The sequence below is a fragment of the Chelonoidis abingdonii genome, chromosome 23, assembly GCF_003597395.2.
Source record: "Chelonoidis abingdonii isolate Lonesome George chromosome 23, CheloAbing_2.0, whole genome shotgun sequence".
Classification (NCBI taxonomy): Eukaryota; Metazoa; Chordata; order Testudines; family Testudinidae; genus Chelonoidis; species Chelonoidis abingdonii.
Window position 1 is genome coordinate 2,000,757 of NC_133791.1, and position 27,151 is coordinate 2,027,907.

The 27,151-nt window shown below is 43.3% G+C and overlaps 3 protein-coding genes across 7 annotated transcripts in view; 2 read left to right on the forward strand and 1 right to left on the reverse strand.

Moving 5' to 3' along the window:
* Positions 1 to 2,783, reverse strand: part of RNF207 (ring finger protein 207) — a 41,562-nt gene extending 38,779 nt beyond the window's left edge. Inside the window, exons 1-2 of one of the 3 annotated variants that reach the window (XM_075060227.1) lie at positions 1,329 to 2,783; positions 868 to 970 (exon numbers count right to left, since the gene is read on the reverse strand). The gene's annotated coding sequence lies outside the window, so the exon portion shown is untranslated. Of the gene's footprint in view, positions 1 to 867 lie in introns of all 3 variants that reach the window. The other 2 variants (XM_075060226.1, XM_075060230.1) reach the window with 2 other exon arrangements.
* A 1,739-nt stretch (positions 2,784 to 4,522) lies between these two features.
* On the forward strand, positions 4,523 to 17,176 carry RPL22 (ribosomal protein L22). The gene is made up of 5 exons (XM_032763741.2): positions 4,523 to 4,593; positions 5,350 to 5,353; positions 5,479 to 5,583; positions 10,518 to 10,642; positions 16,963 to 17,176. Exons 1-5 carry the CDS (start codon positions 4,538 to 4,540, stop codon positions 17,105 to 17,107), a joined length of 435 nt encoding a protein of 144 aa, XP_032619632.1. The 5' UTR covers positions 4,523 to 4,537; the 3' UTR covers positions 17,108 to 17,176.
* Positions 17,177 to 25,691: 8,515 nt separating this feature from the next.
* Positions 25,692 to 27,151, forward strand: part of CHD5 (chromodomain helicase DNA binding protein 5) — an 86,441-nt gene continuing 84,981 nt past the window's right edge. For 2 of the 3 annotated variants that reach the window (XM_032763735.2, XM_032763736.2), the window contains exon 1: positions 25,696 to 25,758. In XM_032763735.2, coding sequence (XP_032619626.2) covers positions 25,734 to 25,758 — 25 coding nt within the window. In that variant the 5' untranslated portion in view covers positions 25,696 to 25,733. Of the gene's footprint in view, positions 25,759 to 27,151 lie in introns of all 3 variants that reach the window. The other variant, XM_032763734.2, reaches the window with a different exon arrangement.

Consider the following 27,151-nt stretch of genomic DNA (forward strand, 5'->3'; position numbering starts at 1 on the left):
CATTTCTGAATTGTCCCCATTTCAGGGGGTTCCAGAATGTGTAGAGGGGAACTTTTAGATTTTTTTTTTTAATATAAAAGTTGTGTTGGAAGAGAAACCTGGAACATTTACAAGATCTAGTATAGAGCAGTAACGAGTAAACTAACATTGTCTGGGCTTTTCATATTACACAACGAACAGAGAGTAAAAATGACACAGCCGATGTTGTTTGGTGCTGACAAAACAAACTGTATACAAAGTGCCTGTTTTCTTATACGATTCTAATCTGAGTGATATTTTATTTAAAACCACTGTACTGTCTACAGCAGAGCAAGGTGGTTCAGGTATAAGAGGAAAAATGCAACTTTTCAAACAGATTAGATGTGGTTTAAATTCTTTACTCCTTACAGTGTGTGAGCACATTTAAGAAGAGGACTGTTTGCGGTTAATTCATTTTGCTATTATGCTATGCCAGTGAAAACACGCCAGTAAAAATATGAGAAACAAGAAGGGATTTTCTTATGTTGATCAAATCCAGCTATTTTCAGTTTGTCAATTTAATGGTGATGCCATTCAAGTAAATTCTTTTGAAATAGACCAGCAATTACCTATTAAGTCCTTATACTAGCAAGCCACAGAGAGCAAAGCTATAGGTTCTGTAAGTTATTACAGAGCTCAGAATTCAAAACAGTGTTTCAGATGTGGATACGTGTGTTAACAAGGTAGGCTGTGTCTCTTTGGGGTCTGCTAGTACCTCTTGTTTTAATAAGTGAAATTACTTTGTAAGCAAATGCTACTTGTGCATTTTAAGGAAATACTAAGAGTGTATCTTTTTGTTATAGTCACTTTATTGTAGTTAGACACAGCAGTAGTATCAAAGTTTCTTACCTTTTCTTCCGAAGTTACCAGCGTTGTATCCACGTTGTCCTTTTAGTAGATAAAATTTCACTCCCCTTGCTCTGCCTGTCTCCTGCTTGTCATGCGTTTGAAGCTGGAATGACAGAAATGCTGAGGCTTTCAGCACAGCCAAAATATTATGAGTGACATGAATGCAGTAACCAGGGCAACATTGCCAATAACGAAGAGCTGCTGTGTTCAGAATAAGTTGTTTCTGCAGACATAACAGAGAGCACAATTAAATGTTTTTTAAAAAACCCAAGTCTGGCATTTGCTGACAGCCTACACAGCCTGATGTGAAAGGGACTGTCTCATATGCTCATGTTCTCCCTCAGGGGCTAAGATGCATAACAGAGGGGTTAGGATTTGCTAAGCCTAAGTAAAAAGGGGAAAAATTCAATGCATTTAATTCACTCTTGACTCTCCCAGAGGGAAAAGGAGGAATCTCCTACCTGTGGTAGGCAGTTTTCTCCAGACTGAGTTACCTCTATGTTGTGTGCAATTCGCAGGGAAAGGCACCTCTAAAAGTTGCTTAGGGTGTAAATTTAAACCCAGTACAACAAACAGCCATGTGAATGCATGATTAATGTTTCCTTTATATCCCTGTCCTGTCCATCTTGCTGCTTCCATCTCATCAACAAGCTTCAAGGTTCACCCAAGGTCAGACCTAGTGGACAATCCATGTGACGGAAAAAGATCAGCCTCTTCTTGTAAGGGATCAGCCCTCTCCATTTTTCTCAGTCATTTGGGATTATGAAGCCCAGTGGCATATTGAAAGTGACAGAGCAGCATAACTCAGCAGGTCACTTTATAGTCACATGCAGGAACACACTTCACGCTTGAGGGTTTTGCACAGATACTGTCCCTACAATAAGTGAGGCGAGGTCAGGATCACGTTCACATATTATCACTTTGCAGATGATCCCATTGCTCAATAGTCTTTCAGTGTGAGCTTCCTGCAGGCCCCCTAAGCTATGTATGCTCAAATGTTTTCAGAGACAGTGTAAAACTCAGGGCCCTAACGCCTTCAGTGCTGCAGTGAATTACAGCAGAATTCCTCGGAAGCAACTACGTTTCCATCCAAAAGATATAGCTAAAACACAGGGCAACCTCTGTTATACGTATTCCCCATGTTTACTCAGCTGATCTCAAACTCCTCCAAATATTCAACTGAATCAGTTTTTCTTCACTTTCTCTCATGAGATCTGTCCAGTTACTGGTGCACAATGGCTATGAGGATTCAACCCCAGACGTAGCTGCATCCCAGTGGTGAGGGAAATGATCCTTATTGATATACGACGTCAGCAGAGCGCTGACGGATGCTGGTGAGTTCTGGTGCTATGGAGATGTAAGCAGTCATTGCCACCATTAATAAGAATAGTAACAAATATGTGATACTCATTTGGAAGCTGAGAGGAGTCTTCAAATTAAAAACTCTTCTGTCACAATTAGCAAGTGGAGAATGTCTGGTTCAGGTAATTAGGAATGGAAGCTAGACCAACGGTGATGAATTCCTGTCGAGTCCAAGCTGATATTGACCAAATAGCTGATAGCCAGTTGGTAGCTGGTGAGTTTCAGCCAACTTCCTGTGGGAAAATTGTCCACCTCACGTACTGCACTGTAGTTGCCTCTTGTCAACAGTCTCTGATCAGAGGCCCAGCTGATCGGAGTGCCTCTCCAACTAAGGGTTGGGCAGTAAGATGCATTGGCAAGAGGCAGCTTGCATTGCTGCTGTCTGTGCTCTGTAGCTAGCGTGGCAACTTCAGTCTTCTGAGCTGTCAGGCTGGTGCTTTATGTGGGTTTAAAACAGGGCAAGTGTGAGGAGAATTTAACCAGCCTCACATCCCTACCTTGAAGCATGTATGCCAAGGGGTAACTCTTCTCGTCTGCCCACGAACACTGGTTGCTGGCAATGCCACCTTTCATAACAGCTTTCTCTCTCCTTCTGCAGCTTACTGTTGGAGCAGCACCACCTCGTGGCTTTTGTGAAATGGTGCACGGGATCTGGATGCTACGGTGTGTTCATTTACAACCATGCTTTTGTGATGTTTATCTAATTCCATGTTGTTTATTACCTCACAGATCACTCCATGCCCCCACTCTTTAAAAGACCACATCTTTAGAGTAGGGATTTCCCCATGGCAGAATCAGGGCAGTGGAGTTCCTGTGTTTTGAAGAGGTAAAACTCAGGTCAGAGCCTGATCAATCCAGAGGTTTTCTTCAGAGTGTTGTTATACATTTTATAGCGTGGTAGTGCTGGGAGTCCCCAGTGAAAGATCCATAAGAACATAACAGCCATACTGGGTCAGACCCAAGGTCCATCTAGCCCAGTGTCCTGTCTTCCGATAATGGCCAATGCCAGGTGCTTCAGAGGGAATGAACAGAACAGGGAATCATCAACTGATCCATCCCATCACCCATTCCCAGACTCTGGCAAACAGAGGGTAGGGATACCATCGCTCCCCACGCTGGCTAATAGCCATTGATGGACCTATCCTTCATGAACTTAATTTAGTTCTTTTTTGAGCCCTGTTATAGTCTTGGCCTTCAGAACATCCTCTGGCAAGAAGTTCCACACGTTGACTGTGTGTTGTATGGAAAAATACTTCCTTTTGTTTTAAACCTGCTGCCTATTAATTTCATTTGGTGACCCCAGTTCTTGTGTTATGAGAAGGAGAAAATAACACTTCCTTATTTACTTTCTCCAGGATCAGGGCCTTGTTGAGCTATGCATTCCATACACATATGAATTGCGGGTAGAGGTTTTGGCTCCAGTGCCCAGGCTAAATTCCTGGCCTAGACCACTGTGCGGTGTCACTCTGAGCTGTTAAACAGTTGCCACGTTCCATCCCAGAACAGGCTGCATTTCAGCACAGGAAGAAGTGATTTGTATGTGTATGCTAGGATGAGATTTGAAATCACTGGGAAGAAAGGTGGCTTTTATTAATTATTATTATGAACAGAAGCTGCTGTGAAGTGAGTCCTACATGAGGGTCTGCCTTGAGGCTATGGTGCTGAGGGGACAGAAGCACTGCTGCTTCTCTGGTTTGATTCCCCTCTCTACTGCCTGTTCCCTGGGAATGGTGCCAGCACCTTCGCTTCCCACCAAGGGAAAGCTCAGCAGTGACACAGATCTCAGTGCTCCCAGGATCAAAGCCTACTCTCTCCCTCACTCCTGCTCCTTCCCCATAGGCTTCCCCATCCCTTCTGCCCAGTCAGGCCCCTGCTCCCCTCCCCCCACCCTGCCAGCCAGGCCCCTGCTCCCTGCCTACACCCCCTCCCCCGCCTACCCGCCTCCAACCAGGCCCGGCTCCCTCCCCCCCCACCAGCCAGGCCCCGGCTCCCTGCCCAGACCCCTCCCCCCACCAGCCAGGCCCCGGCTCCTCCCTCCCCCCACCAGCCAGGCCCCGGCTCCCTCCCAGACCCGCCTCCTGAGAAGTAGGGGATGATCCGGGTCCCTGCACAGGTGGCGCTAATCGATCCAGAGATGCGGATGGCTCAGGGGTGTATTATGGGGGAATCTATTCGCTCAGTACTTGGCTAGGCGTGACCTGCGCTCTGCGTGCTTCTGGGGGGTGTGGTTGTCACGTGCGTGTTTGCGCGAGATGCACGCAGGGGTGTCGTCGGCACATGCGCGAGGTGCACACGGGGGATTTGGCGCATGCGCGTCGCGCCATCCTCCCTTTCTGCTTCTCTCGTTGCAGCCGCCATGGCGCTGTGGTAAGTGTCCAGCCACGCCGGGCCCGCCCGGCCTCCTCGCGGGCTCCAAGCCCCGGCCCGGCCCGGCCCGGCCGTCCCGAACCCCGTCCCGGGACCCCGGCCTTGGTTCGGCCCCGTGGTCTCGCTCTCGATTCCCCTGGCTCGGCGGTGCGCCGGGCGCGCGCTGCGGGGCGGGTGCCGGGGGAGGCCGCAAACCCGGCTCCCTGCATCGCTTCCTGAGGGCCCGGGTGCCCCAACCGCGGGGCTTTCACCCGCCGCGCCGGGGGCTGTTTCCTGCTGCGGCCTGGCCGGCCTTGGTGCCCCTCTCGTTTCCTGGAGCCTCCTCTGGCGCCAGCCCCGCCCCCTCCCCCGGCCCCTGGGGTCTGATGCCTGCGGCCCAGCAGCTCCCTGGCGGCCCCCGTCCCACGCCTCGGTTCTTCTGGGACTTTTCCTCGTCCCCCGATTCACAGCCTCATGGAGGCGCCGGTCTGGCTCTAGAGGCTGGGGTGGGTTGAGTGCCTGGAAGAGGCGGATGTAGGGTGACCAGACAGCAAATGTGAAAAATCGGGGTGGGAGTGGGCCGTAATAGGAGCCTATATAAGAGAGAGACACAAAAATCAGGACTGTCCCTATAAAATCGGGACATCTGGTCACCCTGGCCAGGTGCTGCATGGTCCTGTCATAACCTGGCTCAGGGGCCCTGAGAAATTTGATTAGGGACACAGGGCAGTCCTGTCTCGGGGGGTCATCTGTGTTGTAGCTAGGGCTTGGCAGTGTTGTGAACGAGCTCTGCTCTTTTTTTTCTTACTGATATTAAGACATACATTTAAACCTAATGCCAAAGCTTAAGGTTAAGTTTTGAATATGTAACCTGTGTAATTTTGTTTCTTTTTAACTTTACAGAAGAAGCCTGCAACGAAAGGTGGCAAAAAAAAGAAGCAGGTCCTAAAGTTTACTTTGGACTGCACCCATCCTGTTGAAGATGGAATCATGGATGCAGCCAACTTCGTAAGTTTTAAATGATCTAGACCATCGGTGTTTCTTTAACTATAATGGAGTGTGCCACTAGGAAGTCCAGCAAAGGAATCGTTTGGCAGGTATACGAAATGATTATGAAAATATGTTTACTATAGCAAAAATCCACTGACTTGTTCTCTCCCATGCATCACTCTCTAGAATCCTGTCATGTTCCCAAAGGTGTATATTAGTGTTGCTGGCCTGCTTGGTCTTAGCCACTGCTAACTATGAACTTCTATTTCCCAAGCCTGTTTCCCATCCTGTTGGGAACTTTCCTTTTCTATTTCAAGTTGTCTCCTCCCCATTAAACTGCAGTTAGTGGCAACGGTGTCACCACTTTTAAAGCCTTACCTGTGCTAGATTTGGCAAAAAGTTTCTTGCAATACAGTGATGGGAAACCTTGTATGGCGAAGGCTCTTATAGCAGCTAGTGATTTTGTCGTCATGTTCTACAGCTCTGCCTTGAGCAGGGTTGCATTGTATGGTGTTCAAAGGCAGCTGGCTACAGAAGCTTATCTACAGCAGGGTTCCTACTGTGACTATTACCAGTAGAGAAGCAATGTTGGGGTTTATCTAAAAATCTTACTGTAGATGAGTTGTTAATTAAAGGGTGGGCACTGGTTAGCGCTTGTCATTGAGAATTGGTGAATTTGAATTCACTCACCTTGGGCTGGCAGCTAAGTGGAACTTTGCCAAGTTAAAGCACGATTCTTATGAAAGGAACGATATTTGCTTCTGGTGCCTTTCAGATCCTGGCTGCTCTTCTGGGATAGTGAGGTGAACCCTTTCAATGCTGGATCTAAATCACAATAACTGTGTGTTCCCTGGGTAGCATAGTCCAAACCTCATTATATGATAGAACCTTTTGTTAGACTAGTATTTTATGGCAAAACTTTCAGAAGTTCCATAGGCACTTAGATTCCCATATTTCATTGACTTGTGGTGGTGGTTAGGCTCCCAAGCATGTAAGTCACTTAAATGCTTCTGAAAATTTTAGATAGTCTCTTATGCTTTGTCTTTACTGAAAAATTGTCACGTTTTTGCCGAGGGTAGAACAGGGCCAGCTAAATCAAGCTACAAGGTGTTGCCCTACATGTACACTAGGGCGAAAAGGTTGAGCTTCATTTATGACTTAGATTGACCTGCATTTAACCATTTTATCTAGTCAAGATGTAGTCTAATAGTGGCTGTATTAGCAGTCCTGTCACATTTGACATTGGAAGCCATATACACGCATTCCCTTCAACTTGACTGAAGGGAAACTATTAGTGTTTTGCTGATGTGGTCACGGCCAAACAATAACTGATGCGTGAAGTGTGAGACTCCAGTTAAACATGGCAGGATTTCTTGTGATTCTACATGCAGTGTCCCTATTTGTTCCAGTTTGCACCCGCTGTAATAACTTAAGTCAGTGACGATAGATGAGGACATGAATGATGTAAGTTTGACCCAAAGTGAGAGGACCATTGTGGAGACGTAGAGTCCAGCCCCTGCCTTCACTAGCAGGTCCAAGTACTGATTTTTGCCCCAGATCCCTAAGTGGCCCCCTCAAGGATTGAACTAACAACCCTGGATTTAGCAGGGAGGGAGGGATAGCTCAGTGGTTTGAGCATTGGCCTGCTAACCCCAATCCTGAGGAGGGCCATTTAGGGAACTGGGGTAAAAAAACAAAACAAAAAAACACCTGGGGATTGATCCTCCTTTGACCAAGATGGACTAGATGACCTTGTGAGGTCCCTTCCAACCCTGATATTCTATGACTCTGACGTATTGCATAAATTGTCCGGTTCTTTTGAAGTGGTTTACTGTGTCCACACAACAGGCAAGGTACCAGTGTTTTCTGGGGCATGTGACTCACTGATCCCATAATGCTGGGAGCAATGGCTTTAGGCTTACTTCCAGATGTGAGGCAAATATTGTGTAATGAAATTAGGACAACTGAATCTTTGTGCAGCTGGGAGGACAGTGCTTTGGAGGCTTCACCTGGTCAGGACTAAAGACTTTCTCCCAGATACTATGACCGATCATTGTAACATTCTGTAAAAAGCATAGACTCTATGCAGAAGTTGCAAGTTTGGGCCGTTCATTGCAATGGTTTTGCCTGCTGTAAATTTGTAGAATAGTTTTAGCACTGTTGAGTTGCTATACTTAGCCAGGGAAAGCATGTTCAAACAGTGCTAGCATCTTTCTGAGATTAAAAAAATACCCAAGTTTTAAAGTAGATTTATTTAACAAATTCTTTGTAGTGTTGATCAGAATCTCTCTTGGATAGATGTTCTGCACTGCAAATTTAAGTCAACGTAAGACACTATGTCTAAATTAAAGCTTATGTTGGCAGAACTTGTATTGCTTGGGGGTGTAAAAACCTCCCCCGCCCGTGACATAAATTACACTGACATAGCGCTGTCCACACTGCGCTTACGTTGTTGGGAGAGCTCCTACCATTGACATAGCTTCTGCCACATGTTGAGGTAGTTTTATTTTGCCAACAGGAGAGCTCTTTCCTGTCAGCATAGTGTCTTCTCCAGGGGTGCTGCTGTGCTGGCACTGCGGTGCTGTATGTGTAGACATGCCCTATGTTATGCTCATGTACAGCCACTGCAATAATTGAATTGGTTTTACACGTTCACACTATGCTCCTTTTGTCGGCGGTGCACATCCTCACTAAGAGCACTTGTACCAATTTAACTGCGAGCTTGGGGCATTGTGGGACAATTTCTGAAAGGCAGCAACAGTTGATGTATGCAGCACAGTGTCTACACCAGTGGTTCTCAACCTGCGGCCCAGCCAGCATACAGTTGCGACCGATGTGATATTCTCAGGCCTATACAGGTAGTGTTGGATGCGGCCCACAATGCTAAATAGGTTGAGAACCGACTGTGTTGACCTAACTACATCAGACCCTCGCTGGAATGCGGGATTTGGGATCCATGCGCGGTACTGCTTTAATGTGGGGACTGCGTTAAAATGAATTGCAATTAAAGTAATTAAATTTGGGATCCATGTATGCAACCACATTGTATGCGAATTCGTGCTATATAGACACGCATTCTAGTGAGGGTCCGGTGTACATTGACTTAAGCGCTGTACTTCTTGCGGAAGTGGAGTTATTAAGTTGGTGTTGTGGGCACGTTACTTTCCTGGGAGCTACATTTTAATGTATATGCTTATAGCAGGGGTTCTCACGCTGGGGGTCGGGACTCCTCAGTGGGTCACGAGGTTATTACATGGGGGGTCATGAGCTGTCAACCTCCACCCCAAACCCCGCTTAGCCTCCAGCAGTTATAACAGTGTTAAATACACAAATTGTTTTTAATTAATAAGGGGGGGGTTGCACTCAGAGGGTTGCTATGTGAAAGGGGTCACCAGTACAAAAGTTGAGAATCACTGGCTTACAGAGTTAGGTCAACGTAACGCAGTTTACAAACTCTGTATTGTAGACCAGGCTCAACTCTTTACAGCAGAAGTTTCTGACTACCGAATTACGTTGTGGCTTTTCAGCTATGTGGAGGGCAGTTTGTAGTGTTGTGCTGGAATATTCTTGAACGGAATGGTCTGCTTCTTTTGAATTACCTTCATATAAATAATTGTGAAATGTCCTGTATTCTGTGGGCTTGGTATAAGTGCAGTCATTAATCCGAAACCAACAAGTGGCTTTAGAAATTAGGCCATATAGGTCTGACTTTGATGAACTATATTTTTTATTGGTTTGCTAAATTAATGCCTGCTGATCGGGATCATTGTGAAAAAATACTAGAATTGTTTGTGACCCTGAAATTTCTTGGAAATACTGGGGACTTTTTCAATGGCCCTGCATTTTTTTTTTAAATGTAGTTCTTAATGTGTAGATACTTGTTATTTATGGCATATCTTCCAGTGATTTCTCTGGAACTTTAAAAAAGTGTTTAAATTTGAAGTCTTAAATATACTATGCCCATTTCATAGACCAAAAATAAAATGATATAAGGTGGTGGAGGTGATTGGATGGAACAATGCATTTTGATTGCAACGCAGTGCCTATTTAATTTAATTTAAGTTCTTATCAGAAATGTAGGCGACTGTTGATTCACGTTAGGATTATAACTGAATACTGAAGGTAATCAGACATCAGATTTTTTTTTTATAACTTTGACATTCTGGTAAAATACTAGAGTTTCAAATTTATAACGTAGACACCTTCTATTTTCTTCCTGATCGCTATTTTGCTATTGGTTGTGGAGCCTCCAACTGGATACCCTTTGCATAGAAGATGGCCCCTGCTGTATTTTCTTTGATGCCTGCATAGTGGCATATGGGATTTCAAAGGAAAAAGGAAATGGACTAGCTGAAATGTATATGGGACACTTCAGTAGGATTCTTATATAATTACAATCTCTTAGAAGCCTTTTTGTGTGCTCTTTGTCACTAAATGTGAGATGTGAAGTTAGGAAAGTACGTTTTATAAAGGTGGTCATTAAGTCTCCTCTTTATTGTGGTTTAAACCTTTGTAGGAACTTGAATCCTTATAACCTTATTTTTGTCAGATATCCAGAAAGATGAATGCCTAAGACTGGTGAACACATCCGGGCATCAAAGGCCTGATGGATGTTGCTCACTATATCTGTGATTCTGCAAGGATTTGTGCATGTGCTTAATTTTAGGTACCCGAGTAGTCCCATTTAAGCCAGGAGGACTAATAGTATTAATCTTTGTAGGATCAGGGCCTAAATCTTTGGGAGGAATATAGTAATCATTTCCTTTCAATGTCTGATGTGTGAGGAAGACACTTTAAAACTTGTCTGGCTTTTGGTTAAAGTAAATTGGGGGAAAATGCTCTTCAATCTTACGTTTTGGATGCTAGAAAGTTAGTGGAGACATTTTGCCCTTCAAGGCAGAGACACTTTATGACTATAACTCTGACTAACAAATCTTACCCTTATTTTGTAGGAGCAGTTCTTGCAGGAACGAATCAAAGTGAATGGAAAAGCTGGTAATCTGGGTGGAGGTGTGGTGACCATTGAGAGAAGCAAGAGCAAAATCACCGTAACTTCAGAGGTGCCATTTTCCAAGAGGTAAGGGAAAGGAGTCATTGTACATTTACTGGAATAACGTAAAGTTAATGTCTAGCTAAAGGGGTTAAGGAATGGGATACAAAGCCTTTTCTCTCTAGAAGGTTATTCCAATCAATCTCAGGTTGGTAATGACAACAGCCATCAGATGGTAAATTTCAGTAGTGTTTATGATGTCACAGTCCAGATTCTAATGTTCTGATATTGATACAACAAACGTCAGTCACCACTGATGCTGTTTGGCCCCCTTTTGGCAGTCTCAGCTAAGGATCTGTGGAGTTTGAACTTCCTGCCCTCTAGGTCAGCCTGGAGTTGTGTTAGCAAAGAGATTAGTGAGAAGGTGTTTGTGGCTACTGTCTAAGCTGTACCTTTTCTGTGCATAAGTAAATATGCTTCAGTAGATTAGAGGATCTACTACAAGCAGCAAATATCTACAGTGACTGGGTGGAGAGGGCTCCAGGAAATATCTCCAGTAGATACTAGGTGGAGAAGGCTCTGAGTTACTACAGAAAATTCTTTCCCAGGTATCTGACTGCTGGGTCTTGCCCATATGCTCAGGGTCTAACTACCATATTTGGGGTTGGGAAGGAATTTTCCCTCCGGTCAGATTGGCAGAGACCCTGGTGGTTTTTTGCCTTTCTCTGCAGTATGGGGCACAGGTCACTTGCAGCTTTAAATTTGCAGTGTAATTGGTGGAGTCTCTGTAACTTGAAATGTTTAAATTATGATTTGAGGACGTCAGTAACTCAGCCAGAGTTTAGGGGTCTATTACAGGAGTGGGTGGGTGATGTTCTGTGGCCTGCAGTGTGGAGGAGGTCAGATGAGAGATAATCCTGATTGTCCCTTCTGACGCTTCTGAGGACTTCACAGTTCGCGACTGTCATTCTGTATCTTTTGCTAAATTTACTGTAGGAAGACCATGGTTTGGTCTTCTAGAGTGACAGTTTAAAAGACACTGATGATGACAATTTGAACAGTTATACCATTAGGAGAGTTCTCTCTCACTTCGTTTAGAACTTTTGAGTGTGTCACCAAGAGGCAGGTCACTTTCCTAATTGACAAGCATCACATTCATAACAGTTTTCCTCTCTGCAGTGCTTTCTTTTTTATGCCTATCTCCGACCCTCTGGGTCCTCAGAATCTCTGCCATTAAATACCAATGCATTAGAAGATCTTACATCTCATTACTACAAGACAAAAACAAGTCAAGACAGATCTGTTTTGGAGAGGATTTGAGAAATGGCTTTCAGCTCTACTGGTGAACTGCACATGTGATTATGCATAGTGACTGTATTTCTGTTCCTAAACAAAAAACTTCACTAGAGTTTTAGGGTGGAAGATGTTTCAGTGGAGTCCAGCTAATGCCTAATAATTTTTTTTATTTTTATACAACAGTTCAACAGCTTCCTAAAATATCTCAAAATAAGGCTAGAAATGAAAACAATCCAAATGATTCCCACCACTATATAATCTTCCATTTCCTGGTCATCCTACTGGACTTCAGCTTCCCACCCCACCTTTATGGTGTCCCCTAAAAATTGTTTTTAAATAAAAGCAGATAAAGGTCAAAACTAATTACTGGGAGACATACATTTTAATTGTTCAGTGGAACGATTTTTTTATTTAGGAAGTTTTAACAGGTGTACAAATCTTTGCCATTAATATCAGAGACAAAACAATAATTATATTATGTAGCAAAGCAATCATCAGTTCTCTCTATTTAACATACTGTTACCATTTTATAAGGTGAGCATTGTTACGCTACCCACAGCGTGGTTTTGGGAATTTTATTACATTGATTGAAATCTCTGATTGCATATATAACAAATCAGGCATGTCTAAAAATACTCTTACTGGAACCATTTCTAATAATCGAATATGCTCCTCTTCTGTCTCCTCGAATCCTGCATCAGTTATTATCCTTCTGGAATGTAACAGCAGCATTCCTGGAAGCAAGGCACTAACGTCAGGACCCAGCTGGTTGTACAATCTTATTTTGACTTATAAATTGTATAAAATAAGTGAGATTAAAAGTAGGACATACCTTTCAAATGACTTGTTTGGCCATAACCAGGTTTGAAAAGGATACAGTAGAAATTCACAAACAGCGTGAATCACTAAACAGCTTTAATTGTCAGATCTAGGTTAAGCATGTGAGTATTTTGACAGTGTTAAATTTCTGATGGATTATGCAAAAACAGACATGGTAGCTTTCATAAATGCTAGTAACCAGTATGTCGGAGCAGTAGTTCTACAGGGCCTTTCAGCCCAGTGGAGCAGGAAGTGCTTAATTGTCCATACAGACGAACTGAAATACAGCCACATTTGGAGTGGGATGTGGTAACTAAGTGGAGCACAGCACACTGCATGCCAGAGCAACAAGCACTTAAATACAATGAGTAACATCTTTGTTCTATTGAAGTCAATAGGAATTTTACCATTATCATCAGCGGAGCTAAGATTTCACTTAATATAAACTTCTTAAGTGCCAGTAGGTAGAAATATGTATAAGTTACTGCTTTATTGTTTAGAGTATTTAGTTCACTCTGTCCCTATGAATTCTCTTGATTAGGTGGCTCATTGCCATGTCAAGGCTATTCGGCTACCTCTTCATTTTGATAAGTAAACTATTTTTAAAAGAGGTTGTTAATGTCCAATTTTAAGTTCTTCACATTTAAAACAATTTGCAAGTGTTTGAAGTAAAATCCTTTGGTACATGCCAGGACATGAGTTACAAGAAATATTTGCTAGATACATTTCTTTTGGTAAACATGCTATAATTTAATTGCTGGGTAATGCCTGTTACTGACATAATAGGCTAGCTTTGGAAATCTCAGCAATCCTCCATTTAACATAAAATGCAAATACTTTGCCTAGTTGACAGCCATTTCACACCTTAAGAGTGACCTGTAAAAGATGGGGAAAGGCGTTTGTGCCTTTTCTGCTTCTCAGGGCTGGTCTACACTATGGGGGAAAATCGATCTCAGATATGCAACTTCAGCTACGTGAATAACGTAGCTGAAGTCGAAGTATCTAAGATCGAATTACTCACTGTCCTCACGGCACAGGATCAATGTCCGCGGCTCCCCATGTCGACTCCACAACTCCGTTCGGGTTAATGGAGTTCCGGAATTGATATAAGCGCGTTCGGGGATCGATATATTGCGTCTAGATGAGACACGATATATCAATCCCCGAGCAATCGATTGCTACCCGCTGATAACGGCAGGTAGTGAAGACGTAGCCTTAGTGATACCTTGAGAGGGTCTGAAAGGTTTTTTTTTTTCTCTGCTTTCCTTTTACATTAGAGGTTCAAGTCTTGTCTGCCTCAGAAGCCTTTCTGAAAACTGGAGAACTAATGAAGTGTTGATATCACAAGTCCAGACAGTGAAAGTTGAACAATTGAAGGGAACTGATTTTTAGTTACTATTTTAAGTCTCTCTTTAACGCTTGGTTAACATGAGTGAATAACATTTTGGTGAAAGGAAGCATTTGTTCCAGGTTCACCTTGCTCACTCTTTCAGTTAGTTGAGTAGATGCACATTATGTACATACTGAGTTACCTGATAGGCCCTCCAGAATGAACCGGCAAGGCTAGAGTTCAGATAATTGATATTTCTATGGCTAAAATAAAAGCAGAAGAAAAAACAAGCAAAAAGGGTGCATAGGTCCACTTTAATAAAATTCCTTGCAAAAGTGACCTTTAAATGCACTTTGATCACTTTTGTGTATCAGTAGTATCCGTCTTTCTGTTACCAGCTGTTGAAAATTTTGATTTAGTAGATTTATGCTGCATTTATTTAAGTTATTATATACCTTCTGTAGTGGATGGTTTGTGTATTAACCTTTTTTAATCCTACTGATGCTTTGGTCCTTGATTTTCTCTAGTTGACATACTAGTCCAGGGGTAGGCATCTTGTGGCATGTGTACCGAAGGTGGCACACGAGCTGATTTTCAGTGGCACTCACACTGCCCAGGTCCTGCCCACCGGTCCGGGGAGCATTTTAATTTAATTTTAAATCTTAAAACCTTACTGTCTTTACATACAATAGTTTAGTTATATATTATAGACTTGACCTTCTAAAACGTTAAAATGTATTATTGGCACGCGAAACCTTAAATTAGAGTGAATAAATAAAGACTCGGCACACCACTTCTGAAAGGTTGCTGACCCCGGCACTAGTGAGTTCATATCAGGGTGCAGCAGGTAATTGTGAATTTTTAAATGAATTTTATTATTTTGCAAAGATAGTTTTTTAAAAAAGCCTGAAGTTGAATTTATTTAGTAACAGCTATGTGCAAATTTTAATTCCCTCCTAAATATGGTTTTCTTAGTATTCTCATTACTTGTGTAGGTGCTGATATTTTAAACTTCATATGCAGTCTTCAGAAATTAGTGATTAACAGTGACCAATTTACATTTATCATGATTAAATTTAATATTTGGTACTAATATTTAAATGAAGACATATGCACATTCTGAAATAGAAACTGACACCTAATTTGTTTGGGGCTAATTTTCTAAATAGCTGATTAGGTTGCTGAGATAATTTTTTTGAATATTGAAGTGCAAAATAAATTAATTCCCTCCTTTTAAAGGATGGTCTAGTAATGACACTATTCATCATTCAAAGACATCTAAATTATGAAATAAAACATCTTTGGGGAAAAATGTATAAACTACCAGTAAATCAAAATACATTTACATGTCTTATCTGTCTGTCAGCAGAGTACTTGAAATCATGGACTTTTAGCAGTTAAACATCATCCAGTGTATTTTTCATACAATAGTTGTCTCTTTGAGGCCTTACACTGAGCAGTCCCTGCCTACACCATTGACCTCATCTACTTTCTTGTTCCTTTTGTCCCTATCTGCCAACAAAGCTAGCCTTGATACCCTTCTGTTGTCTTTTGTCATCTTTGTGCCTTCTTCCATGCTCTCCCCTTATGCCTGGAACCCCTTTCATCCTATTTGCCCAACCTCCACCCTTGTCTCAATCAGATCCTAAAGACTCATTTCTCTAGACCCACTTACAAGATATAAATGTTTTTACTCTTACAAAATTAGCAAGAACTAGGCTGAGGGGAAGCTTGGGCCTTAGTTCCATGTTTTTATATATAAAATGTGTGTACACATATCACCTGATTACTTTGCATGTATGTTGCCTACGCTTTTGTGCTGTCCTTTTACAATTGTAAGGTCTTCGAGGCAGGGAGAGTCTCCTGCATGTCAGCACAGCACCTAGCATATTCTGAGCACTACTGCAATAATGACTTAGTAAAGAATTGAAGAATATCAGTTGGTCCATTTCCCTCAAAGGTTTTATACCTTCTCTTGTTAAACTTTGATACCACAGAAATTAAACATAGACCTTTTTTCCCTTGTTGTTTCTTGTCAGTGTGAACCACTTTGGCTTTGCAAGAGGAAGAGAACTGCTAGCCTTTCTGCATTGTGTGGCATACCTCTGTTACACAAGATTTATTCTGTCATTCATAGTGTCTCATTCCCAGAATCTTCTGGTTTTAATGTATGTTATTCTGCTGTCTTTACTTCAGTGATTCCAATGGGAGTTTTGCTTAAGTAAGACCTATAGAAGTTGGCTCATGGTATCTAAGTTTGACTGGAATGGATGGTTAAATGTGCTTTCTTTTTGTATTCAGAGAGCATTCTTTGTCTTGTGGGTGCCCTCTTCCAAAAGATGTTTTGTGTTTGGGGCTGTGACCTGGCGTAACTTGGGCATCCTCTCATAGTGAATTGCTTTATTTTCTCACTCACTGTTGTGAGTAATACAAGCTGTAGTCACTTCTGCAGTAATATCATGCTTTTGGCTTGCCTTGCAGGAATGTAATCTCTCACAAAGGTGACAATTCTTTTAAGAAAAAATGTTTTTAAAACTGCTTATCAAAACTTTAATGGAGGAGACAGTTTGTCTTTTAAGGTGAGTTAGTGGTAGGGTCCCACAGGGGAGTGTCTTCAGAAAAGACCATGTTAAATGTGCTATTAGGCAAATGTTGCAGACTTGAAAATGCAAAAACACTTTCAACCTACACATTTTCTTTGTTTCTGAAAAAGTAAAATGGCACGTTACAATCTACATTATTACAACCAATCTTCTTATAATTTTCTTGAAGTGTGAGAGGAAAATGTTAAGACAAACTCCTGTTTTTTGTTATCAGAGGTGAAAATGAAAGACACTATTAAATAATGCAAGGTAGGGAAATTCAATTATAAATAGCATACAAAATTTCAAGAGCATGTAATGTAGAATGAATAATCTTTATACAGTCTTCAGTTCAATTATTGGCTGCCTTCTTTCCACAGATATCTGAAGTACCTTACTAAGAAATATCTGAAGAAAAACAACTTGCGTGACTGGCTGCGTGTAGTTGCCAATAGCAAGGAAAGCTATGAATTGCGATACTTCCAGATTAACCAGGATGAAGAGGAGGAGGAGGAAGAGGATTAAATGCATGTGGATCTGGAAATATTTTGTACATTAAAATTCCTTCAATAAACGTGGGGAAAAAAATGTTAACTTTTCTGTGTTTTCCAAACTCTAGACATCGGGAGCTCTTCCAGTTGTTCAGATTACTTAATGCTCACTCTAAAGCCTGCTTCTTCATATCTATCTACTTCATAGATAAGGTTTACAGTTTGCATTATAAGGATAATGTTCAACTCCCACTATCCCAACTTTCAGAAACTTTCTCATTACTCTTAATTCAGAGAATTTGTTCAGAAAATCTGAGGTTCCTCATAAAGGGGATATTAAGTTTTCTCCTTTAATTGGAGAATAGAGATTTCCTCTTCATTATAGTAACGCTCCAAGTACAGCAATACTTAATGGTCTCTTTTCAGAGGCTTTATAGCTTGATTAAAATATTCTATGCTGAAATTTGGTAAGCGACCTGGAAAAGATCATCACTGGAATTAGGATTTATCCTGGGATCTGATACTTTTAAGGTAAGTAAAGCCTAGGCCTAATAATCTCTGGTGTTCATCTAACTCAATGGCCTTGCTTTGTTTTAATAAAGTCCTTAGTTATGGCATAATTTTTTTAGTTATAGGGGTTGAGATTTTCAAAGCTGACGAGATTTTGCCACAGTTCTTCATCTGAGTGGAGTTGTGTGGCTAAATACCCTACGTGGCTTTGAAAATTTTAGCCAGTAACTGCCTTTTTATGTTGTCAGACTTAAAAAAAATTAAATATTGAGATAAGTGACTTTAAAATGCATTAAATATCTATTGACAAAGGAGCTGTAAAGTCCTTTTCCCCCCTTCCTGGGTTGTAGTAGCAAAATGATTCCACCACCACTCTTGTGGGTGATAGAGAAGGTAAATCTCACTCTACTTTATTTGAGTAGTGTCCTTAATGCAGCCTCCTGAGAATATTTTACAACAATACATTAAATACCTATTGCAACCTAAGTCTTAACTGCTCACAGTATTCTGCCCTCAGCTGGAGTGGGGAGTTTCTCAGGCTGAGAGCACAGGGTGAAGGATTGACAGTACGAATGCATGGGGGTTCTTAAACATCTGTCCGAAGCGGGTTTTCGAGCCAGTTTTGGCTCTGCTAGAATATTTCAGAGAATCTGTTGCCTGTACAGTTACCTCACTTCAAATAGAGACTTGACTCTTGTGGTGTGGCATGCCTCATCTTCCTTTTTTTTTTCTATTGCTGTAATTTACATGAAAACTGTTACCTTGGAGTGATCTTGAGAGTTAGTCACTAAAGCTTTGTGAAGCTGAAGCATTAAACCATACAAAATGTTTTCCTTGTTTTTTCTCTTCCCTGCCCTTCCTTCCGTCTGAGTTGCCATTCTTACGGTGGTACTGGGCTAGCCATGTGTTCCTTTGGAGATGGACAGTGTTGGTGCTGAATTGGTGGAAGTGCTGATGAGCAGCATGAGCTCTCCTGGCCTAGGCCTGGAAGCTGACTGCTGCGTAGCAGCATGCTTTCTAAGCGGCTGTGACTTCACAAGTGCTTAGGGTCAACGCCTGAGGAGAATCTTGTACTAGGTGTCTTGGTGCTTTATTTCTAGTGCAATGACTTCAAGTCTGGGCTCTCTCCGTATGACAACTTTGAAAAATTAAGTAGACTTGTGGCAGGACTTGTTAGGCTTTTCAGTATGGTTCCTGCAGGTGTGGGTTTCCCAATCCATTGTAGAAAATGCTGCAACCTGGAATCTTCACATACACTCCTTGACAGGTAATGGACCTAAACATAGAACCATTAAAGTCTGTAGAATATTGGCATGGTACCATATAGATATTGCTGCACTCAGTGAGACAAGACTAGCTGGTGAGTCGCAGCTAGAAGAAGCGAGTGTTGTTTATATGTTTTGTTGAACTGGCAAGTCTGAGGATGAACATTGTGGGGTTTGCCATCTGTTTTATGACTGCCCACAAATTTGAGTAATTGTTGAAGGGTGTTAATGACAAACTTATGCTCTTCTGTGTCAGCCTTACTAAAGGTCATTACGCTTCTGTCATTAGCACATATGCACTGAGAATTATCTATGCAGATGAAGATAAGGAGGACTATCAAACCTTTGATAATATCTTCAGGTCAGTTCCATGTAATGATAGATTGATCATCCTGGGTGATTACAATACTAGAGTTGGACGGAACTATGCATTATGGAGCAATGTGATAGGTCATCACAGAGTTGCTGATGTGAGCAGCAACAGCTTGCTGTTGCTTCACAAATGCACTGAGCACAACCTAGTCATCACCAGTAAGTTTTCAGCAGGCCAATAAGTAAAAGACCCCATTTCAGAACACTGGACATGATTACATTCCATGGTGAAGAAATCTCCATGGTATTAAGCTCATTTGCCAACTCTTGATCAGATCATAGGCTTGGAAGAAGTCAAATATCTTCATGTTGCTGTGAAGCAACATAGTGACTCAAGCCAGTGAAGAAAATATTTCAAGCTTGGAAAACTGACTGAATTCCAGCAGAAGCACGTCCCTCAGCTATAGAAGAAGACTCAGTGGCTGTTGAGACAGCCTGGAAACATTTTGGGGATATGACACATAGCTGCTGAAGTTTTCACCTTCATTAAAGAGGAATCATTGGAATTGTTTTGATGAGAATGACCCTGAATATGTCAGCTCTTGAACTCATGCCAAGCTATCCATTGAGCCTAAATAGCAGATAAGGATGTGACAGTTGAAGGCTGCATATCATTATGCAAAACAGACCAAACTTTAGCAAATGAAAAACCCATGGTGGGAAAAGGTAGCAGAGTTACAACTGTCAGCAGACCGAAAAGGCCCCCAAATCTCTCTGTGCTGGCCTCTGTGCTATGTATGGCCCCTCTATGCACACTGAATGGCAATTGGCTCTTAACGGACAAAAAAGAAATACTTGCTCGATGAACAAAATGTTTGTTTGCTTCTTAACTGCCCTTCCAACATCTCTAAGGAAGCAATTAATGTTCTTCTACAATACCCATTAAAAGAAGAGCGTGCACTAGCTCCTACCTTATATGAGCCCATAACAGTAGTCAAGTAGATGTCACAAGGGAAAGCACCTGAATCAGATGCCATTCCAAGCATAGATCTTATAACCAGGATGGCTACCGTATTGCAAGGCATTTTTCAGGGCATTTCTGTATTATCTGGGAACAATAGTCAGTGTCACAGGATTACAAGGATGCCATGTTAGTTTCTTTTATAAACATAAGATTGATAGGAAAAATTGATAATCATTGTGCATTTTTCTACTTTCTGTTGCTGCAAAAATCCTTGCCTGGGTCATATTGAAAAGATTTAACACTTGGTTTGTGGAAACCATCTTTCCTGGCTTTCAGTTTGGATAGGGGCACTGTAGATATCTTTGCAGCTCATCAGCCCCAGGAAAAATGTCTGGAGCAAAACTGCTGCAGCCCTTCATATGGTGGTTGTTGGCTTATCCAAGGCTTTTGTTTATGTAAATTGCAAGGGACTTGGGGAAACTTTTTCATCTTTGGATGCCCTGCATAGTTTGTGTTTATATGATCCATCTTCCAGGATGGGATTATGGCAAGAGTGGTGGAGAATGGTGAGATATCAAACCATTTTCTGGTCACTGATGGCAGCAAACAGAGCTTCCATGCTCTTTTCCATCCTTTTTTCAGTTATGTTCATGTTCATAACACTGACTGTATTTATTTAGTTCCATACCAATGGGAAGTTGCAGATTAAACAATGTTTCTGTGCTTGCACAAAAGTGGCAGATGTACTTACCTAAGGAGCTTTTATTTGCTGCTGATTGTGCACTGATTGCTCACTCTATTTGAGGACATTCCGTTTATAACTGATCACTTTGCTCGTGCAGATAATTGCTTTGGTTTCACAACTAGCCTGAAGAAAATTGAAGTACCAACCTGTGCCAGGGGATGAGCACATCCACCTAGTTATTCAAATCAGCAATGCTTCTCTTGGGTACATGGAGAAGTTGTTACCTAGAGTGTGCTATCACAGAAGATGAGATTATCCATTGCATAGCCAAGATTAGCTCTGCATTTGGACTGTTGTGTCACTGCCAGTGGAATGATAGGGAGAGGCATCAGAACAAGCACTAAGCTCAATGTCTGTTGGTCAGTTGTGCTAACAACTCTTCTATATGGTTGTGAGATATGGACAACATATTGCCTCCATATCAGGAGACTTGTCAGTTCCGTATGTGCTGTTTTCAATCTGTTTGCAAGGGCAAATGGCAGGACAAAATGCCTAATACTTAAATCCTTAATCATTGTCAGATGTCCAGGTTCAAAGCATGCTCATAATAGCTCAGCTGTGTTGGTCTGGCCACCTTCTTATGGTAGACTGGAGAATACCAAAGGCCATGTTTTACTGTCAGTTAAAACAAGGCACCTGCTTTTATGGTGGTCAGTACAAATTGTATGAAGATACAGTGACATCAAACTTGAAAGCCTGTCAAGTAAATTTCAGGAATTAGGAAGCAACAGCTCACAACAGGGTGGCAGCAGATTTGTCATGTTGCTATTAACCACTTTGAAGCAAGAAGCATCAACACCTGATGTGAAAAACATGAACAGCACAAAGCAAGGATCAACAGCTTGCAGTGGCATGGACAATTTTGTGCCACGTGCAATCATGTTTGCAGTTCTTGCATCAGCGTGATTTCCCTCCCACATCCGTGTTCATTTACAGTGTTTGCTGACTCCTCATATGTTGACACCGACATGACTCCATCCCGTAAATTTTTAATTTAGTCTACAGCATGAGTACAAAACAGCTTGTAACAGTGGTGAGGGTGCAAACAGTGTTAAAATGGAGGCTGTAACCAGACAAGCACTTGGTCTTGCCATGCCATCTGTCCTGGCTTTCACTTAAGGCCTGACTGCTACACTTAGTCAGATCAAGGGAGCTGGTAACTCTTTGTTACGGTAACCATCTATATCGTCTAGGACCATGTTATAGCGAGGGCTGGATTGTAATAGCAATCTAAATAGTAGCAAAATGATTGAGACAGCAGAATTGTGGAACTAGTGTTTTCAGGTTTACTAGTCTTGATGCATAGAAAATAGGTAGAACTTGAGTTTCATTCCCAGCAAGTATGACAGCAGAACAGTTACATTTTTGCCAGCAAACAGTGGTAAGCATCTCCCTGAATAAGGCAACTTGATGTCATCTTGTACTTGGAGTTTCAGAATGTTTAACTGCTGAGCTCATATGTATTTGTTTTTCCGGTCTTTAGTTCTTTAAATATATTTGTTCCAAATGACAAATAATGCTGATGCATTGAGAGAACCTTACCCTGTGTTTAAACATTCCCCTCTTTCTAACCCTGAACTTGCATTGGTTTAACTAAAACTGGTAAATTACTACGTTTACCTAAATTGATATAAACCAGTTGTGAACCCATTTTCTCTTAAAAGGTTTTCACTGGTTTAACTAAATTGATTTTTAAAATACTTACTAGTTAAACTGGTGCAAGTTGAATTTAGACTCATTTCCCCACCAATAAAAAAGTTACTTTCCTTGCAGGTATGTTGTGAAGCTTAAATAATATTTTGTAAAGCACTTTGAGATCCTTGGAGGAAGTGTATTTCTGTAGCACGTTATCCTGTCACCTTCAGACTCAATGGGGGAGATGTGACTCAATCCAATGCTCAGTGTTCTTGCAGACACATTGAATTCCAGTGAGACCTGCTGGAGTTATGTTAAGCAGAAACAAATCTGCTTTGTAATGGACCCTGAAACTTGCAAAAACTGGGCTTTGTTGAGATGCCAGAGAAGAGTTTCACAGGTGAGGATGCTCAACTGTGATTGTCCTGCTTCTGTCTAGGACAATGAAGTTCAGGAACTATCAGCATAGCAACCAGCAGTCCTAACAGTCTTGAGAATTAGGGCTTGTCTATAAAGTGGCATGAGCCTAACTAATTCATTTATTTTAAATGTGTCTGTTAAACTGGTGCATCTTTTCTAATGTCAACAAGCCTTTAATTCTTGTGACAACTCCTTCACTTGCGGACCTGAACTGACTAGAAATGGAGGGTGTGCCATGAAGCATAGGTGCAGTGCTTGACCATGTCCTTAGGAGCAGAGTTACTGAACTCTGCACCAGCTGAAGCTTGTTAGCCTCTTCAGTATCAGCACATTGCAGCATGGATCCTGGAGGTGATACAGGTGACTCACTAATTTCAGTCAGTGTTTTTAGCACTGACCCAGGACAAAACAGCAAGTAATCTTCATGCCCTGAATGTATGGGGTTTGCTGTTTTTGTGTGAAGCTTGAACTCAGCCAAAATGAATAAAGTAACTAACAATTAAAGACTTTTTAAGGGGCATATGCTGTTAAAATACTCTGTTGATAGTCAAAAGTGCATCCACAATGCAATGGTGTGGAAGCACATATGTGGTAAGAACTTTCTAGGAGGGCTCAGGGGTTCCATCAGTTATTGCTTTGGTTTAGCATTAGTCTGTCCACCTCAGCAGACCTTTTCCTTCATTCTCAGGGTGTGTGAAAGTGGCACCAGATTGCCTACTAACATAGATGACTGTAATCTGCAAATTTCCTCCAAATTTGGCTGTCAGTTGTTTTAGCCTTATCTTGAGCAGTAGTGGTGTGAAGAATGTAGTCTCAGGATTAGAAAGAGGAGGCTATGTTCTGATTTGTGTGAACTGGGAATCTGAATCCAGGGCTTTACAGCATAAAAACTACTGTGATAACCACACAGGCACCTTCCCTTCTCAATGTTGATTTGGTCCCAACAACCAAAGATGTTTTAGAGCCTAGAGATATGCTGGAAGAGACATCCTTACACTCAAAGTTCTTTCTCACTAGTCATGTGGAGGGATGCCGTGACTTTTATTTTTAAATCTTGACTATTCCCCCCCCCCCCCTTTTTTTTTAAAGCTATGGCTAGTCCTTTCAGAGGAAAGGAACAATAAATACCATTTAAAGGCAAGTAATCAGGTATGCTCAGTCCCCTTAATAACTAGGGCGTGGGAGTCATTTCAACAGAATGCTCTCTTTTTAAATAAGCTTTCTTCAACTCTCTCGCTGGATTTGGTGTTTGAGAGGACACAGCAACCCAATGTATAGCTTTGTGGCTTTATTCATTTGAATTAGGCTTAATATGTTTATGAGACTATGAAAAGAAGCTAGCCTGCTGCTCATACACAGTAACTAAATTTATAATTTGGGGGGTTATTTAAAAAAAACAGGAACAAAAGATGAGTGCAGTTCTGCAGCCCTATTAAATAATGCCTGTGTCATTTTGAGTGGGGGGATAAGGGAGATGAAGAAGCAATAGTACCCTTAGTGCACTACAAGGTGCTTTTAGAAAATTGCAGGCAGTAGCCCAAGTGCTTGTGCATTTGGCTGTGGCCAGCTCTTCGGTGAAGTTACTAGAACCACCCTGAGAGTCCACATACAGTAAGAGCTTTGGGAGAATTATTCAGAAATGCATATGCCCTTTATAAAAGCTCATAAGAAATGAGTGAATGTGGCAAAGTCAGAGGCTGGGCTCTCCTGCTACGATTTTCCTGGCTATCGCCTTTTGTTTTCAGTGGGGGCATGGATTAAACACCCCCACAGCTTTCCAGGATAATGTCATGAGGCCATTGAGGGGTGCTATTTAATGGCAGTAACCTGTCTCTTTGGGCCATGGTGGCACTAAGGGGCTCCACCAGGCAGGGTCTCTGGCCAGGAGGAATCCATCGGTGGGCACTTCACTTCCAGGCTACCTTGCCTGTCAGCTTGCTCATTAAAGAAACAGAGCACCTGGCTGCGTGGTCAATGTGCTGCCTCAGGGGCTGGGAGGGAGCTCAAGGGCTGGTGCTGCAGGTAACCCCTGGGCCATGTCCCTGCCCTTTCTTTGCATCCTCCCAGGGCTGATCCCAAAGTGCTGGGGAGGCTGAGCACTAAGGGCCTGGAGAGCCTGTGTTCTCGCTGGGATGCCAGCCTGGCCCCGAGCCCGAGCAGCCCTCCCGGCCGGGCAGTGCCCACGTTGGGCAAGGTGTGGCGGCAGCATAGGGTGACTGGACAGCAAGTGTGAAAAATGGGGACAGGTGGGGGGTAAGAGGAGTCTGTATCAGACAAAGCCCTGCGTCTCAGCACTGCCCCTACAGAACTGGGACCTCGGCTCCCCTAAAAGGAGCCCTGCGTGTGGGCGCTTGCAAAGCCCGCGATTTCTCCTGCTTTTCCTCCGCCCCCTGCCCCTTCTCAGCAGGAAGCGCCCGGACTGGCCACCCCCAGGCACCCCCGCTAAGGACTGGTGCCAAAACGATGGGATGCGGTTGCCAGGGTAACCAGACTGGACGTCACAATCTGGGCATATGTAATTCCAGTTTTGTGTGTGTGCGTGTCTCCCTCCTGCGCTCGCTGCAGGCTGGAGGGGTTGGGGAGGGAGGAGAGAGCGGCCGGGGGAGGAGGGGAAGGAGGAGGGAGATTGCTCCTTAAAAAAAAAAACAAAAAAAAAAAAACCCACCCAGGGCCGCCGCCGCAGCCATCTTCGCGCGGAGCAGCCTCACCCTGCGCCGCGCAGCCCCAGCCTGCGCAGCCTGCGCCCGGCAGGTGGGAGCCCGCGGGCATGCGGGGCCCGGCGGGGGCCGAGGGGGAGCCGCGGGACGAGATGGAGAACGAGGAGGAGCTGTCAGGTAGGGGGGTGCCCGCTGGCGGGGCGCGGGGGAGAGGGGGCTCCTCTGGCACGGGCAGACGCAGGGCTTGGCCGCTGTCTGGGGAGATGCTGCGGTGATGGGCACCGGAGGCGGAGGCTGGCTGCTGCCCATTCAGCTTTTGCAGGGAGGGAAGGGGGCTAGGTCCTCTCCTGGCCAGGGGGTGGCAGATCCTGGGGACCGTATCCCGGGGGGGGGGAGGTTGGGATGAGAGTGCCAGCCCCTGAGCCCTACGGTGAGGGTGGGGCAGGCTGCCAGGACCTCAGGGCTGGAGGGGAGAGGGGTCCTTGTTAGCCTGTGGTTCTGCCAGGTCAGCTCCCCTATGTGGTATGTATAGCCCTCGGAAGGAGGGAGCCAGGCAGGAGACAAGGCTCCATGGGCAGGTACTTTCTGAGCCTCACCTGTAGCCCTGGCGCTGGGCAAGTGCCCAAATAACGGGACTAACCCTCCTTCTGAGCGTGTTGTGGTGTGGGATTAACACCCCTGTGCCCCAGAGTCCTGCCAGGAAAGCAGGGTCCCCCTTCCCCTCTAGTTCTTTTTGCACCGCTGCCCAGGAGGCCCACCACTTGCAGGGGGAAATAACGTCATTGATGAAATAAGGGTGAAAAGCTCTAGAGGTGGATTTTCAGAGGTGCTGAGCCACAGGTCTATTCACAATCAACAGCCCCTTTGAAGATCTGGCCCTTAGTTCCTTTCTGTAACTTCGACTTCTCTTCCCTGAATGCCTAACATCCCTGCCCAGTGTGAGTAGCTGAAGGCCTAAATAACTAGCTGAAACCTCAGGCAAAAGAGAAAATTGGACTGGTTTTTAATTTTCCCTTACTTACTGTACTGGTTCTTTTTGTGCTAGAGAGGAACTGGCACCACTTGTTAGAGCTAAGCAGAGTGATGGCTGGAGCAAGGTATGCTTTTCCAGGATGTATGTGGCTTTGTACCCTGGGCAAATAGCCATTTGTAGAATCCTGGTGGGGTGTGACAAGGATTTGTCTGGCCTGATTCCAGTTTTATGCAGGATTCCATCTCCACATCTTCCACACTAAAGACTTTTTGGCCCCATTCTTTGACATCTGTGGTGACTGTGCCTAGAGACCTTTTTCCTTGGATGTTTCCTTTCTGTGCCTAGTTGCTCTGAATATTTGCCTGGTGCTGAGTCTAAACTTTTCTCTCTTAAGTGTCAGGCGCTGCTCCTTGACCTACCACCTTCGGAGGGTGTGAAAAATCTTTTCCTTCCATTTGCAGCATTACCTGGAAGGGATTTACCGATGAGTCATGTGCCTCCCGTGGTGTTCTCTTTCCCAGCCTTACCTCTCTCATCCTCTCCACTGATGTTTTGCCTGTGATTCTTATATCACTTTTACTTCCCTTTGCTTTTCTT

Bases quoted from the DNA above. Each gene is read 5' to 3' on its own strand.
- RPL22 (XM_032763741.2), top strand. From the start codon at position 4,538: ATGCGCGTCGCGCCATCCTCCCTTTCTGCTTCTCTCGTTGCAGCCGCC. The intron at 5,584-10,517 runs GTAAGTTTTAAA...CTTATTTTGTAG, and splicing joins TCATGGATGCAGCCAACTTC to GAGCAGTTCTTGCAGGAACG. The intron at 10,643-16,962 runs GTAAGGGAAAGG...TTCTTTCCACAG, and splicing joins GAGGTGCCATTTTCCAAGAG to ATATCTGAAGTACCTTACTA.